The sequence below is a fragment of the Anomaloglossus baeobatrachus genome, chromosome 2, assembly GCF_048569485.1.
Source record: "Anomaloglossus baeobatrachus isolate aAnoBae1 chromosome 2, aAnoBae1.hap1, whole genome shotgun sequence".
Taxonomy (NCBI): Eukaryota; Metazoa; Chordata; class Amphibia; order Anura; family Aromobatidae; genus Anomaloglossus; species Anomaloglossus baeobatrachus.
In genome coordinates, this window is record NC_134354.1 from 678,114,514 (window position 1) to 678,129,163 (window position 14,650).

At 40.9% G+C, this 14,650-nt stretch overlaps 1 protein-coding gene across 7 annotated transcripts in view; it reads left to right on the top strand.

Annotated features, from left to right (window-relative positions):
- Nucleotides 1-14,650, top strand: part of HDAC7 (histone deacetylase 7) — a 533,886-nt gene that overhangs the window by 481,105 nt on the left and 38,131 nt on the right. For all 7 annotated transcript variants that reach the window (XR_012750574.1, XM_075337158.1, XM_075337160.1 and 4 more), the window contains 2 exons: nt 2,263-2,383; nt 12,001-12,050. Coding sequence is in view for 6 of the 7 variants with exons in the window: in XM_075337158.1 (XP_075193273.1) it covers nt 2,263-2,383; nt 12,001-12,050 (171 nt within the window). In the remaining variant the exon portion in view is untranslated. The remainder of the gene's footprint in view (nt 1-2,262; nt 2,384-12,000; nt 12,051-14,650) is intronic.

Below are 14,650 nucleotides of genomic sequence, written 5' to 3' on the forward strand. Positions count from 1 at the left end.
GCTCTATAACTCTGCCAGAAAAGGAACACCGCCACGTCTTTCACATTACACTGATCAAATAGACCCCATCACTAGCACCGCCATAACTAGTCCAGATTCAGCACAGACGTCAAATTGCTGGGCCTAATCCATCAAACAATGGTTCATATCAGCATCCAGGGTTCATTGTCACATAGTTACTTAGGTTGAAAAAAGACCTAGGTTCATCTAGTTCAACCTTCCTCCATTAGTTCTACATTTTGTCCCCAAGTCATTTATAACCAACAATGTTATTGTGATTCTGGTGGATTCCTGAGGGAGAAGTGGGTTCACTTCAAAAAGCAAAGAAATAAAACCACACCCAGTATATTGGCTCCTTGAGGGTATGTGCGCACGTTGCTTTTTACCTGCTTTTTACCTGCTTTTTTGCTGCTTTTTCTTCTGCGCTGTTTAATGCCAAAATGGATGTGTTCTTCTATTCAAGCAAAGTCTATGGGAATTTGGGTTTCTTGTTCACACTATGTTGTTCAAAATGCTGCCTTTTTGAGGCAGAACTTTGGTCAAAAACTCAGCTTTTCAAAGAAGCAACATGTCAATTGTTTTTGCCATTTGGGTTTTGCACTGCAAAGCTGAGTTTTTGACCAAAGTTCTGCCACAAAAAGGCAGCATTTTGAACAACATAGTGTGAACAAGAAACCCAAATTCCCATAGACTTTGCTTGAATAGAAGAACACATCCATTTTGGCATTAAACAGCGCAGAAGAAAAAGCAGCAAAAAAGCAGGTTAAAAAGCAGGTAAAAAGCAGGTAAAAAGCAACGTGCGCACATACCCTTACTATTCATGCATCAGCCCAGAGGTATCCACATTACTCAGGAGAGCCTGCACAATGATTCATATCAGCATCCGTTGGACCCCATAACATACAGTAGGGTCCATTGTGATCCCATGTGCTTTCCTTGCTTGGTGTCCTGTCTGATGGAGGCTCCACCACAAAGTTGAACACTTTTTTTTTTTTTTTTTTTTTTTTTTTTTATTTCTTGTTCAGGTTAAATAACCTTATTTTGATAGAAATAATTATCATCATATCCATATAAAATTTGATATATGTAATAAAAATAATAGTTTAATAATATTTATTATTTGAGGAAGGGGGAATAATATATACTGTATATACCAGGGGACTGAACCAGCAATCATTTGATTGATTTATACTCTAGAATTGTGGTATATAGTCAGATTACTCTTCTTTCATGAAGCCCAGCCTGTGGGAGGGCTTGATAGGATCACCAAGGAGGGGGTAATGCGGCTCTTCTATAATCCCATCAGCCCCTCTACAATTGCCGGCGACAATGGGCACTGAAACATTTGCACCATGCAATTGTACTATTTAATTAATGTTGTTAAATGGTTAAAGAGCAGTGATCAGACCTAACGGTGTGTCACATGGTGGCTGTACAGCACAGATGGCACCTGCCAGCTGTGGCACAAGATCAGATTCTCAGCCTGCTCAATACACCCGCACCCAGCATAAGGCCTCTGACACACATCCGTGCCGCTGGTACGTGTTTGCCATTTTTTTGCACGTACCGCCGGCACGGAGACACGTTCAGCAATGCTACCCTATTGTAGCAGGCACACACACTTAAAACCACACGGAACGTGTGTCTGTGTGCGTTTTGTACGTGTGCGTTTTTCTACATGCTGACATGTCAGTGTTTTCTCCGGCAGCACGGGTGTCACACGGCCCGCACCCGTACTACACGGATGTAGTGTGGATGCGGTCCCGTGTAATACGCGCCAGAGAAAACACACGTGTCAGAGAAAAAAGAACAACAACCTTAACTCCCCTTCTCCAGCCCTCCTGTCTCTGCCGCTGCTGTCACTTGCTGCTGTCACTTGCTGCCGATCGCCGCTCATTATTCTCATTTAATATTCACTTCACTGCGGCCGGAAGAAGCAGCAGCGGGGAGACTGGAGGGCTGGAGACCGAAGATCAGCACCACGGACAGCAGCAAGGACCACGTGAGTATGTAAATAACCTGTTCTCCGTATGTTATCACGGATAGCATGCGGAGAACACACGTGGCCCGTACCAGAGACACGTACTTACCAACACGCAGGGGAAATACGTGTCTCTCAGCACGTGCGTGATTTTCACGTGAGTGTGTTGGAGGCCTAAGAGAAACTGTTATGTCCTATGTTTGGAAAGGGGTTAGTAGCAATCCTAATATACTCCCTATAGTACACAACTTCTACTGAAATGCTTTTATCTTTGTCTGCAGTGTATCCGTGGTAGGAAAGCATCCTTGGAGGAGCTGCAGTCTGTACATACAGAGACACATGTTCTTCTCTACGGCACCAATCCTCACAATAGACTGAAACTGGACAATCGCAAGCTCGCAGGTACAGTGCGCTTTCCTGCAGATCACACAAAGCAAAGAAAACAATAAGGAATAATACACTAGCTACATCTGATACCATACAACAATGAACCCACAGTAAAGGAAATGGACACTTTAGGGGACAATTCCCCCCCCCCCCCACTTCAATATTTAAAATAATATATTATATTTTGGGCTAAAATAATTTTTCATTTTACGTTTAATTTAAAATACTACTACTGAGCTCCTCTCAGCTAATTTATGAACCCAGACCACATTAAAGTTGAGCTGAACTTTCATGTGGTCATAGAAAAGCAGAGAGGGGCTCAGTTAAAGATTGATGACAAGTTTTCAAAACATTCCTGTTAGTCTGTCAGAACAAGCTCACTGACTTATTCACGGTTAACTCTTTCTGCAGCCAGCAATGTGCAGGGAAACAAATAACATGTAAAAAAAAAAGTCAACTGATGCAAAGTTTAAAAGAAATCCTATTTCAAAAATAATTCTTGACCCAAAATACATATATTGAAATAAAAAGAAAATGCCCCCACAGTGTCCATATCCATTAAACCTCATCGGTCTGTCTCACCTTTTGCATACATGATATAAATATGGTGTATAAACTATGGATGGAAGGGTTTTGCTTACATGGGAATCATTTTTCTTCATCTGACGGATAATTTAGATTGACAAACTGAAAATTGATTGTGGGGATTCCTATGTGACTGGAGAGCATTGGCTAAGTTTTGCATGACTTGGCTATTAATTTACATCTGGACCTCCATAAATCAGACTTTATGTGGAAATAAGGTTTCTTAACTGGCCCCAGTCAATGGGGTGCAGCTTGGAAGTCGCAAGTCCCAACATATAGGGTGTACTGTATATGGGCCCTTCACTTAATGCCATTGACTTTACATATGTCTGCTTAATAACAATATGCTTTATAGAATCTATGTATCGCATGTCTGTCATTCACAGTCCGAGTGCGATTGTTGGTCTCCAGACCCAAACTCAACAGCCTCATAGGCATATATAAGGCAATTGCTATCGGGAAAGAAGATCTGCGGCTAGTCTGCACATTGCGGCTCCTGGTCAGACCATGAATGTCTAATGTGTGAAATCAGCCTTACAGTTTAATGAAACCACGTCCCCTTCATTTTTTACCAGGTGCTGCTCCTTACACCTTGTAGTGGCCAGGTCTGGTACTGCAGGTCAATGGGACTAAGCTGTAAATAACAAAATGTATACTGCCTGGTAATCAATGCTATAGACTGTGTTGTTATGATCTGGTAACCGTGGACGATCACGAAAAATCCCATTAATAAAGAAAAAACAAAAACCACAAGAGTAGTTGGAAACTGAGCTGACTTGAATCCCCTATCTATCAGTCAACACTAGAAGTAGCAGTGGGATGTTCCTAACACACCTAGACACCTCATCACTGCCTGAGAAACTTGCTACATCTCAAAGATAGAAATGAGGAACCCTAACTTGCCTTGGAGCAGTCCCCAAAGAAATAGCAAGCCCCCAACATGCAACGAAGGTGATGTAAGAAAACACAACACACAGAAAATATCAGCAAAGGTGAAGCCCGACTTACTAGATGGGACAGGACAGATAACTGATTTCGGCCAGCACAAAACCCTGAAAAAAAACCAATCTCCTGATAATAAAAAATACTGAGACCACATGGACTCTCCCCCACTATATTAGGTACTCTTGTGCTTGACACTTTAAACAGAACTGCAGATATAATGGAAAGAAACAAAATCACAGAACAAGTAATTTTCTAAAATGAAAATAATCCAAAACTGACCAGGGAGCAAGCGCCCTTTCTTGCTGGAGGTACTGCCCTGCTCACAAAAGCAGAATGACAGATCCTCACATACAAGAAACCAAACACAGAACCAAATGAAATGAAATATGCAGAAACACTCTTAAGTGCAAATCCAGCAATTAAGCACAAACAGTAAACTTATCTGGAGTAGATTCAGGCACCAAATAAATGGAAAAATCAGAAGGGAAAACTCTCAGCCATCTTCAGAAGCAGGCAGGAACATTTATCACCAACGACCGCTAGGTACACAATGCTCTCCTAAATAAACTAGGCTGATCTGCAATAGGATTTCCTGGATTCCCAATTAATTCCATCACCTGTCTGAATCACAGATTCCAACTCAGCTTCATTACCATTCCTGGCCACCAGAGGGAGCTCCACACCAGTACCCACTTGGATGACATTCACAACATTGTGTGCCCTCGGGAAGTGACTGCATTTAGATATATATGTATATAGACTATATGTATATAGACAAAAAGACTGACGGCACTCCCAAAATGCAGTGTGAACAGGTGCAAAACTGAACATTACATATAATAATAAAAAAAGGCTGTTGCACTCTAAATTGCTAAAGCATGCAAACAATGAATTAAAAAATATTTGTCGAAACGTGGGACATCCAGGCTTCACCTCTTAGAGGCAGTAATGATTTCCGGATTTGCAGCATTGGCCACATAGGATATACTGGTGATCCTTTTGCAAATCTTGCTTTATTCTATAGTTATTAATAATATGTACCATGATAGTAACTGAACATACATCACCTACCGAGGACATAAAGGACTAGGCAGAGCGTAGATCTGTAGATTATTGTCTTGTGTAGTGACATGTAGAGCTATTGGGCTATGTTAGGTCAATACTAGAACAAAACAGGAAGTTATAATTGTGTCCAAGTGCATTGTTATCTGTTTTCAGCCTGTGTTCATCTCCTCGGTAATATCATGGCCATCCCTTCACGTGGCACTGTGATATAAACACACCGTCGTGCACAATAACCTGGCCCCATTATGTAGTGCCGAGTGTTTTTCACATTATTCACAAAGGCTTCGATTAGCTGAAAGGAAAACACGCTCGTAATGTCAGCAGAGACATCAAAATAAATGCCCCGGCTCGCCGGACAAAAACAAGGCGTTCTATTAATACTACAGAACAGCGGCCGCATAAACCGATGTCCTGCAGAGAAGGAAAACAAGAGTCAGAGATTCCAGACATGGAGGAAAGCAAACAGCATTGTGCCCTCCACAGGAAGTCCTCCCTGTCCTGTAGACACATTGTGGGGGCACAGAAGCAGGACCAAAACACATGAAAAACATTAGGCGGACTGCCTGGGCACATATGACAGGTAGGGGGATGCCATCTCTCTTAAGGGAGGGTGCAAAGCACTAACTGTAATGTGGGGAATGCCCCTCTGAGCTGTCGTCTTGTTTACAACACTCATTAGTCACTGATGAGCTGCAGTCCATGAACTGACAACCTGGTAGGTATAGGCAAGAGCAGTATTTCTGCATGAATAGAGCAGGATAAATTTGGCCATACACATGTATTGGCTGTCAGACAAACAATTGTATACGGCTGTTTTTCCTCACCCAAACATAAACGTATGCTTGGTTCAGTTGATCATACATGGTAAATTTACCGGGAACAGGGGAAGAAGTGGCAGATCTATCATGGACATCAAGGATTGAGCACTTTGAAATCCAATATGTCTGATCCCTCTTTCCCCTGACATCTGACCCCAGGGACCTGTCTGGAGTCCTCCATTTACATTCCCATTATTCTGAAATGGGGCTGTTTGCATGACTTTCATGTAATGCCAGGTTTAGGCCATAACGAGACAACTGTTTTTATGGCCCATGAGCTCAATAGATTGCACAATCTGAGTTTTCACACAGACCAAAGAGTGCAATATTCTGGTCGTTTTCTGAATTAGTGCCATGCATGTAATGGCCGGCAGCTCCGGCACCCATCCCAGATACAGACAATCACTTGGAGCCAGTCACATCCACAATTTGATTATTAGTTATTTACTTTACCTGTTTTATTGTTTTTTCCTTAGAATACACAAATGGGTTTAGTTAAAGGGAACCAGCCAGCAGGGTTTTCATTTATAAAGTAAAGCCAGTGCTATACTGGCGCTAGGATGCTGAATGTAAGCATAGCTTCTGTTCTGAGATTGGGTGTTTTCTCTCAGAAATATGTACAAGTAAAGTTTTAGCAATCACTGATATTAGATTCACAGGGGCATCAGGAGCGGGTCTTGCTGTGTATTCCTGCCCCTGTCTGCCTGCCTGGCCCTCCTCTCCCTGTCACTGTCTTTAGACATTTAATTCTGGCGCAGACAGACAGACGGGTGGAAATAGACAGCAAGACCTGACCCATATATTCCTTTTTTGTTGAACCTGTCAATCAAACAGCAGTCCATTGCTGGAACTTTACCTGCATATATAGCTCTAGCCTTAGTCGGGCTTTACACGTTGTGATATCGCTACCGATATATCGTCGGGGTCACGTCGTTAGTGACGCACATGCGGCGCCTGTAGCGACATCGCAACGTGTAAATCCTAGGTGCGACGATGACCGAGCGCAGAAGCGTAAAATATCGCTGATCTGTGTCACGTCGTTCATTTCCATAATGTTGCTGCTGCTGCAGATACGATGTTGTTTGTTGTTCCTGTAGCACCACACATCGCTGTATGTGAAGCCGCAAGAGCGACAAACATCTCCTTACCTGCGTCCACCGGCAATGCAGAAGGAAGTAGGTGGGCGGGATGTTTTGTCACGCTAATCTCCGCCCCTCCGCTTCTATTGGCTGGCCGCTTAGTGACGTCGCGATGACGTCGCTGTGACGCCAAACGCACCTCCCCCTTGAAGGAGGGATTGTTCGCTGGTCACAGCGACGTCACTGACCAGGTATGTGCATGTGAAGCTGCCGTAGCGATAATGTTCGCTACGGCAGCTAGCACCAGATATCGCATCTGCGACGGGGGCAGGTGCTATCACGCTCGACATCGCTAGCTTACTTTTATATATGAAATCCTGCTGGTTGGTTCTTTTTAACAATATGCCCCAAAAACTGCACAAAACCACATGTAATCATCTGCAGAATTGAATCTGATCACATCTGTACTTTACCCTGGGGTTTAAATTAATTTTGCATTTTTTTTTCCCTCCAAAATGCTTTGTTTTATTAATTTTTTTTTGTTCTCATAGTTTTTATTAATTTTAAGACCATATACAAATTTAAATATAATCACAGTAACAAGTGTATAACAAGCAGGGAGAAGGTTGATGGAAAGGGAGGAAGGAGATATTGGGTATAAAAGGGGGATTATTCAGATTTTTTTATACGAGGTGCAAGTACAACAGATAAAAGTTTTTTAGTTTTTTGGGGGGTTTTTTGTTCATATTTTTCGGTGCCCACCAACAAGTAATAATGAGGAGATCAGCCCTGGCCAATGATCTGTATTACTGACAGCCGCGCTCAGGGTCTTCATTATTGTTTTCAGAGTACTCTGCTGCCACCATGTGATTATGTAAAGTATTGTCATCAAACAATATTTGCCTTTTTTTTTTTTTTTAAGAACTCTTTTGGGAAATCACTAAAAATATCTAATGATAATCACTAATAATTTAGCATTTCTCCATAGAGCGGCTCTTTGGAAGGAAACAGATTTTATTTTACTTATATTAGATATTTTTTTCTTTATGGCACAATTATATTTATATGTATATAAATGTAGGGGAGAAAAAAAAAACAACTAAAAAAGGATTTATCATTTCACCCATTGTGTCAAAAACTGAGAACATTTGGCACAAAAGGTATTTAGGAATAAAAAATGTAAATTTTTACCGTATTTTGTACCTTTTTGTTGTTTCTTATAAATGGACATAGTTTAATAAAAGCTGACACATTATAGATTTAAAATATTGTGTGCCCGAAAACTGGTGTATATCCCGAATATCTGATAATTTGGCATTTACTCAGTCCTCTAAATCTAAGGTTAAAGGACTTTTTACTGTATATATTTGTATGTATTTAGCTAGAAAGCGTTATATCATATGCCCTCATTATCCAATGACGTGAAAATGACAGCACAGATTATACGCTGAACCTATCATAATGGGAGAAACTATAAGGAGATAGTCGTGCCAACGTGTGAACATGCCTTCAGTCAGTGCCATTCAGTGGTATGTAGCAGTGCCAAACACAGCCAGAGCTATTTTTGGGCAAAAACTGTCATATAATAACCCTTGTAAATTATGAAATCTAACAATATTTGCTCAACTGGAAGGGCGCCGAAGGCTTTGGATTTGCCAAATTGGATGTTTGAATTTTTCCACTATGACCAATTTAGCAAATAAACTGTAATGGTGCAGAAAAATGTGCAAAAATAACAAATAAGCCAAATTTAGCTGTATTCCCTGCAGATGTTGTGTAAATTTCTCCTCCCTTACACAGTTACAAGCGATGTGTACACCTTTTGTAGCAGATCAAAACTATATATTTAGAGATTTCTGAAATCATACTGTGCACTGATTGTATACAAAGGTAGGCATTTTCTCTCTCATGGATTTTATGTGCCTTAGGCTATGTGCCCACGCTGCGGAAAATGCGCGGATTTTTCCGCGGATTTCTCGCGGAAAAGCCGCGGATTTCCCGAAAATCTGCAGCTCAGGCACTTCCCAGCCATTTCTATGGCATTTTGGAAATGCTGTGCCCACGCCGCGGATTTTTCCGCAGCGGATTTGGTGCGGATTTTGATCCGGAAAAATCTGCAACATGTCAATTATTGTTGCGGATTTTCATCCGGATTTTGGCTTTAAAATTGGGGAAAAAAAAAAAAATCTGCGGTAAATCCGTGGCAAATCCGCACCTTTGAAAAGGTGCGGATTTTGCGGGAAAGCTGCAGATTTTGATGCAGAAAAATCCGCAGCTACATTCTCCCGTAGACACATAGCCTTAGAGAAAACAAAATACTTGTATTTCCTCTAGGGCAGGACAAAGTGCTGCACGGCTAGATGATATGGCGGCACATGTGCAATAGGCACACCATCTGCTTCCGTGTGCTCGAGCCCTTCTTCTGATTGTGTGTGTGTGTATGTATGTACAGTATGTACAGTATGTCTATATACTGTATATGTGTATGTGTAATATATATACACACATATACATATATATATATATATATATATATATATATATATATATATATATATATATATATATATATATATACATTTTATAGATAGATATAGATTGAGGTATAGATAGAGAGATAGAGGTATAGATAGAGAGATAGAGGTATAGATAGATATATATGTAAAAACACTAGATATGACAACTTCATGTTGTCCAAAAATGTCTTTAAAAATATAAATAACTTTTCATTAGAAAACATAATAGAAAATATAATTAAATATTATAATATATGACAGAAGATTTTATGATGGGCAAGCACTTCCATGTTCGGGCGCTCGATACTCCGTTAAGAGCAGTTGGACGCTCGTATGGGTGTGACTTGAGCAGACAAGTATAATGTAAGTCAATGGGGAACTCAAGCATTTTTCTGGAAGATTTCCCAGAAAAATGCTCACGTCCCCCATTGACTTCCATTATACGCGGGTCCTCAAGTCTCGCCCATCCAAGCGTCCAACTGCTCTTAACGAGTACTGAGCGCCCAAACATGGTATAGCACGCTCCTCACTACAAAAGATATATAGACTCTTTAAATTGGCTTTGATTTTCTTTTTTCCTTATTATTTTATGTGCTTATTAATAACCATAGTAGTCCTGTAACTGTGTTATTCCCATATAATACCGTACATATTTACATGTGGCTGGAATTTCCCCCTATTAAAGCTCATTAGTGGGAGTTATTTTGCTCTGTAAGCCGCACTGATTAGTGACCTGGAGCAAAATGCTGCATATGGGAAATGAAAGATTAGACACAATTCGGTGTACAGCAAGGGATGGACCTAATTATACTACATCCTTTGGGCTAATGTCTTACGCATCCATTTCTCCACATACCTACAGTATATATGTAGCAGAGCAGAGCTTGTCAGCGCAACATATCCAGGCCCATTTTGCCACTTTGAATTTTTGCACCAAAAATAATGGCAATTTTTGACACGCATCATGTCTGGCTGTATACTTAGTATATAGACCCGGCCTGGTCAAGCCGTATATTGTGCCAGATTTAGTATTGGTGTTTTGGCCGGAGGAGTAAAGGGTTTGTTAGTCTAAACTGTGCTAAGATGCACCAAATATATCAAATTGTGCTTCTCCATAAATAATCTTGGGACACCTTCAGTCTAATCCCTCCATCAGATGTCTATGTTTTCACATACGGCTCTATCCATGTTCTTCACGGCTACACCATGTACACATTATTATCTATGAAGGGTATTCACATATTCATGGGTTTTTTTTAAGGACCATGTCCTTTTTTAATCTGATTGGTGGATCAAACTCGCCCTTTTCAAGTCAATGGGTAGCACGTGGATGTATCTGTATGTGTCATCTGTTTGCTGTTGGTTTTATTTAGTGTTTAATGGGAAGTAGAGGCTTGGACTTTTTTCTTTTTCTGGCATATATCAAAAAAACCTGATGGTAAAAACACAGATGGCCAAAAAAAACTAATGAAAATGTGACCCAGCACATGAAAAATTGTCTGTACTTGCATAGAAGGTGAACACTGATGTCTAAAAGAAGGCACAACTCTTAAATCATACATGGGTGACCATAAAGTTAGAATTTTAAAAATGTGTTGGCCCACCTTTCTGTGCTGGTATTTTCCAATGACGGGTGCTGCTGTTATTTGTAGTTTTAGAATTACATTATTCTCATTCTTTCATGATGTAATGAAAATTAGGTCACCGCTGACTTCTTGTTGGACTTTTGCTTAGATGATGGAGGTGATCTGAATAGTTTACCTGCAGTGTAAATCATAAGAGAAGAATAGCGTAACATTCTATGCTTATGATCATACAGCATTTGGATATTGAACTCCCTCCAGTTTCTGTTAGGCCCCCTTCACACGTATGTGCCTCCGGTACGTGTTTGGCAGTTTTTTCACGTACCGGAGACACGTACACACGTAGACCTATGTATTCCTTTGGTTTTGGACACACGTAAGTATTTTCGCACGGACCGTACTTACGTGTGTCTGTGTGTTTCTCACGCCGACATGTCCGTTTTCTCTGCGGCATCATGGGTGTCACACGGAACGCAATCGGGTCACACGTAACACACACGGACCACACGGATGTGTTCCGTGTGACATGCACCGGAGAAAAGACATGTCTGCGAGAAAAAACCCCAAAACATTACTCACCTTCTCCTGCCCTCCTGTCTCTGCCGCTGCTGTCACTTGCTGCCGACCGCCGCTCATTATGCTCATTTAATATTCACTTCACTGCGGCCGGAGTCTGCAGGACCGGAGACCGAAGATCAGCACCATGGACAGCGACGCCAGTGACAGGTGAGCAGAAAGTTCCCGTTCTCCGTGTGTTATCACGGATACCACATGGAGAACACATGTGTGCCATACACACGGCACACCGAGGGCAAAATGCACCTCTGACACGTCCGTGAAAAACGTGCGTGGTTTTCACGGATGTGTGAGAGAGGCCTTAAACAGTACAGCAATTTTTGGACCTAATGTGGCACTAAGTAGCTATGCTGCCAGCACTATGGTACATGTGGTCCTGGTCAATAGCTGAAATGTGATCATTGTGTCTACATCATATGGGGACGTATATATAACTTTACTGACCAGCTGCTGTCTCATTTCCAGGCATTCTGTCTCGGAGGATGTTTGTCATGCTGCCATGTGGAGGACTTGGGGTGAGTACAAATTAAATATTTCCATTGTTCCTCTAACGTTGAATTAATGATTTGTTCTAAATATCACCGGTGATGTTTAGCCACACTGAATGTTAAAATGGAAAAATGATGTTCCCATTTTACTCTGACTTATTGCAAAGGTAGAACATAACTGATCCTAAAAACCAGAAGAGGCCCTTCTGCATTCTTCCTCTACTGCAGTGCTCCTCCTAGTTTCCCGCTGTGCAGGGAACAACCCCACCCCACTGCAATGTTATCATTCTCTGAATGGTGGGTTTTAGGGAGTGTTGCGGTCTATAAAAATTACACAAAGGAGCCTTTAATTCTGAGGGTTCTGGAAGCAAGGAAGTGAGGACATATGCTAGCTATACGCCATTTACTTTTTAATGTGGGGAAAACCCCTTTTTAAAGACTGATTCATCGAGTGTAAACCTTTGACTTGAGTCTCAAGTTTCAAGAACTCTCTGACATACTACTTTTTAGTATGGTAAAGTAGTACATAGTGTGGCCACATGCTGGGGATCATCATCATTCGGGGGCCCAGAGTCCCATTAAGGGATTACTTCTTCACTTAAATAGTTGAATCCACTCTTTATTTTGTATATTTACATTAATTATTTAATGTTCAAATACATAAGCCGTATGAACTGGGCAGAATATATCTGGACTATTCATTATTTATATTGTATTGATTAAGGGGCATAGAATTATTTTAAAATTGAATAAAATCTTGTCCTAAAATAATAATATAATAATAATAATTATTATTTTTATTATTATTACTAATAATAATAATTAATAAAACTCACCACATACTCCCCTACCTGACCCAACCACTACTATTTCCAGTGCCCCCACCGGTCTCTTGGCTTCCTCTTCTGGCAGGGGATATTAGATGACTGTTATAGCTTTTCAGTCGCCAAATGGTCAAATTTATCTAAGCTGGAAGAAACCTGTCTCCTAGCTCTTTCTTACGGCTCATACAGAAGTGATACCAGCAGTAGTACAGAGGAAAGATGGGCATCCGGTGTGTATGTGATTTTTGTTTCTTTTCTTTTTAGTTTAGAACCATGCACCATTTTTAAATTAATTTTTAAATGGCGAACATCCCCTTTTATTATACATACACAAGCCATTTGCTTCTATAGCCAAATAAAAGGCACCTAACTCTTTGTATTGCACAAGTCTTCCATGTGGCACTCGGACTGTCTGATGCACAGGATGGCTCACGAGTTGTAAGCACATGGGCACTTAGCGTGATTCTGTCCTGCTTCTTGTCATTCTTTCACTCTATATTTTTCTCAGATGTGGACACTTCTATATCTCACACAGTTTGTGTTGACAGTCGGACACTTTGATGTTCGTCTCTGTAATGTCACACCTCTTTATGTAGAGAGGGGCGAATATGGTCCCAACTGTCCCCTTTGATAAGAATATAGTTAATGGTACTTTAGAAATCATCCACCTTATCCTGCAGGGATATATGGGATCCTTTCATCTAACACATGGAACATGTGAAGCCCTGAAGACACATTCCTTCTTTCTTGACTGTTGTAAAAGTGAGGTTTCCTTACATCTAAGGCTGGACTTTCAGGATATCAAGTGAAGGCACTTTTTCTCTTGCCAGAGACCATAGGCCAGTACATGCGTGGGGGGTTCTTCAGGACATTAAAGACCTACATATAAGTACATCTATGATGGGAGTCCCATCACTGATTCACCCATCTTGAGCAATATGCCAGGCCATCTAAACCTCAGGGGATGATTGAGTTAAGGCCTCACATATGTGTTTGATTAGCCCAGAATCCCCCAGGTTTTCCGTGTCTCCTTTGTTATTTCCCTGGCGCTGACGCGACTCTGATGAATACAAGATGTTTCACGGGAAATGAAAGAAGAAGAAGAAGAAAAAAAAGATAAAATAAATTCCTTTCCAGTGCGTTTATTCCTAAAATCAAACCATAATTGAGATCAGAGGCACGGGCAGGCACAGACTCTCAAACTCCAGCCTCACCCAAAATCATTAAGTGTTTTATTCATAAGCAATTGAGGTCCTGAGTCTGTTCATCCTCCAGTAATACTCTAAACACTGTAGAGTTGGGTTACCAGGTGACATGGAGAAAATACATTTTTACAAATGCAAATCTTGGAAATAATCTAGAACTGGATATGAACGTTTCCGAAAAGAACATTTTGACATTTTTCTCATTGCCTTACTATAAATTCCATGGTTATGGTCTGTTTTATCCATGATCCAGGTCTTCTTAGAGAAAGCATATTACACCTGTTATCACATAGATTTTCCTATGATTATGTGCTATATGGATCAATCAGGTCTGGATTATTTTAGTTTTTGATACAGAAAATCATTGTTGGATTGCAGTGGGGTTTTTTTACTCCAAAGTTTCATTACATTGTCCAATTTTCTTCTTGCTACAAACGATCCTATGTGTTTCCTGACATGTATGCCTTCAAAGTATATTTACCTTTCCAGTATGAGTCGTGTAAATGTAGCACCCCTGAGACACTCAGGGTACTACAAGGAACTGCATCCTCTTGGGGATGCAGGACCTACCCCCTGGGACCTGGAGTACCAGTGCCGA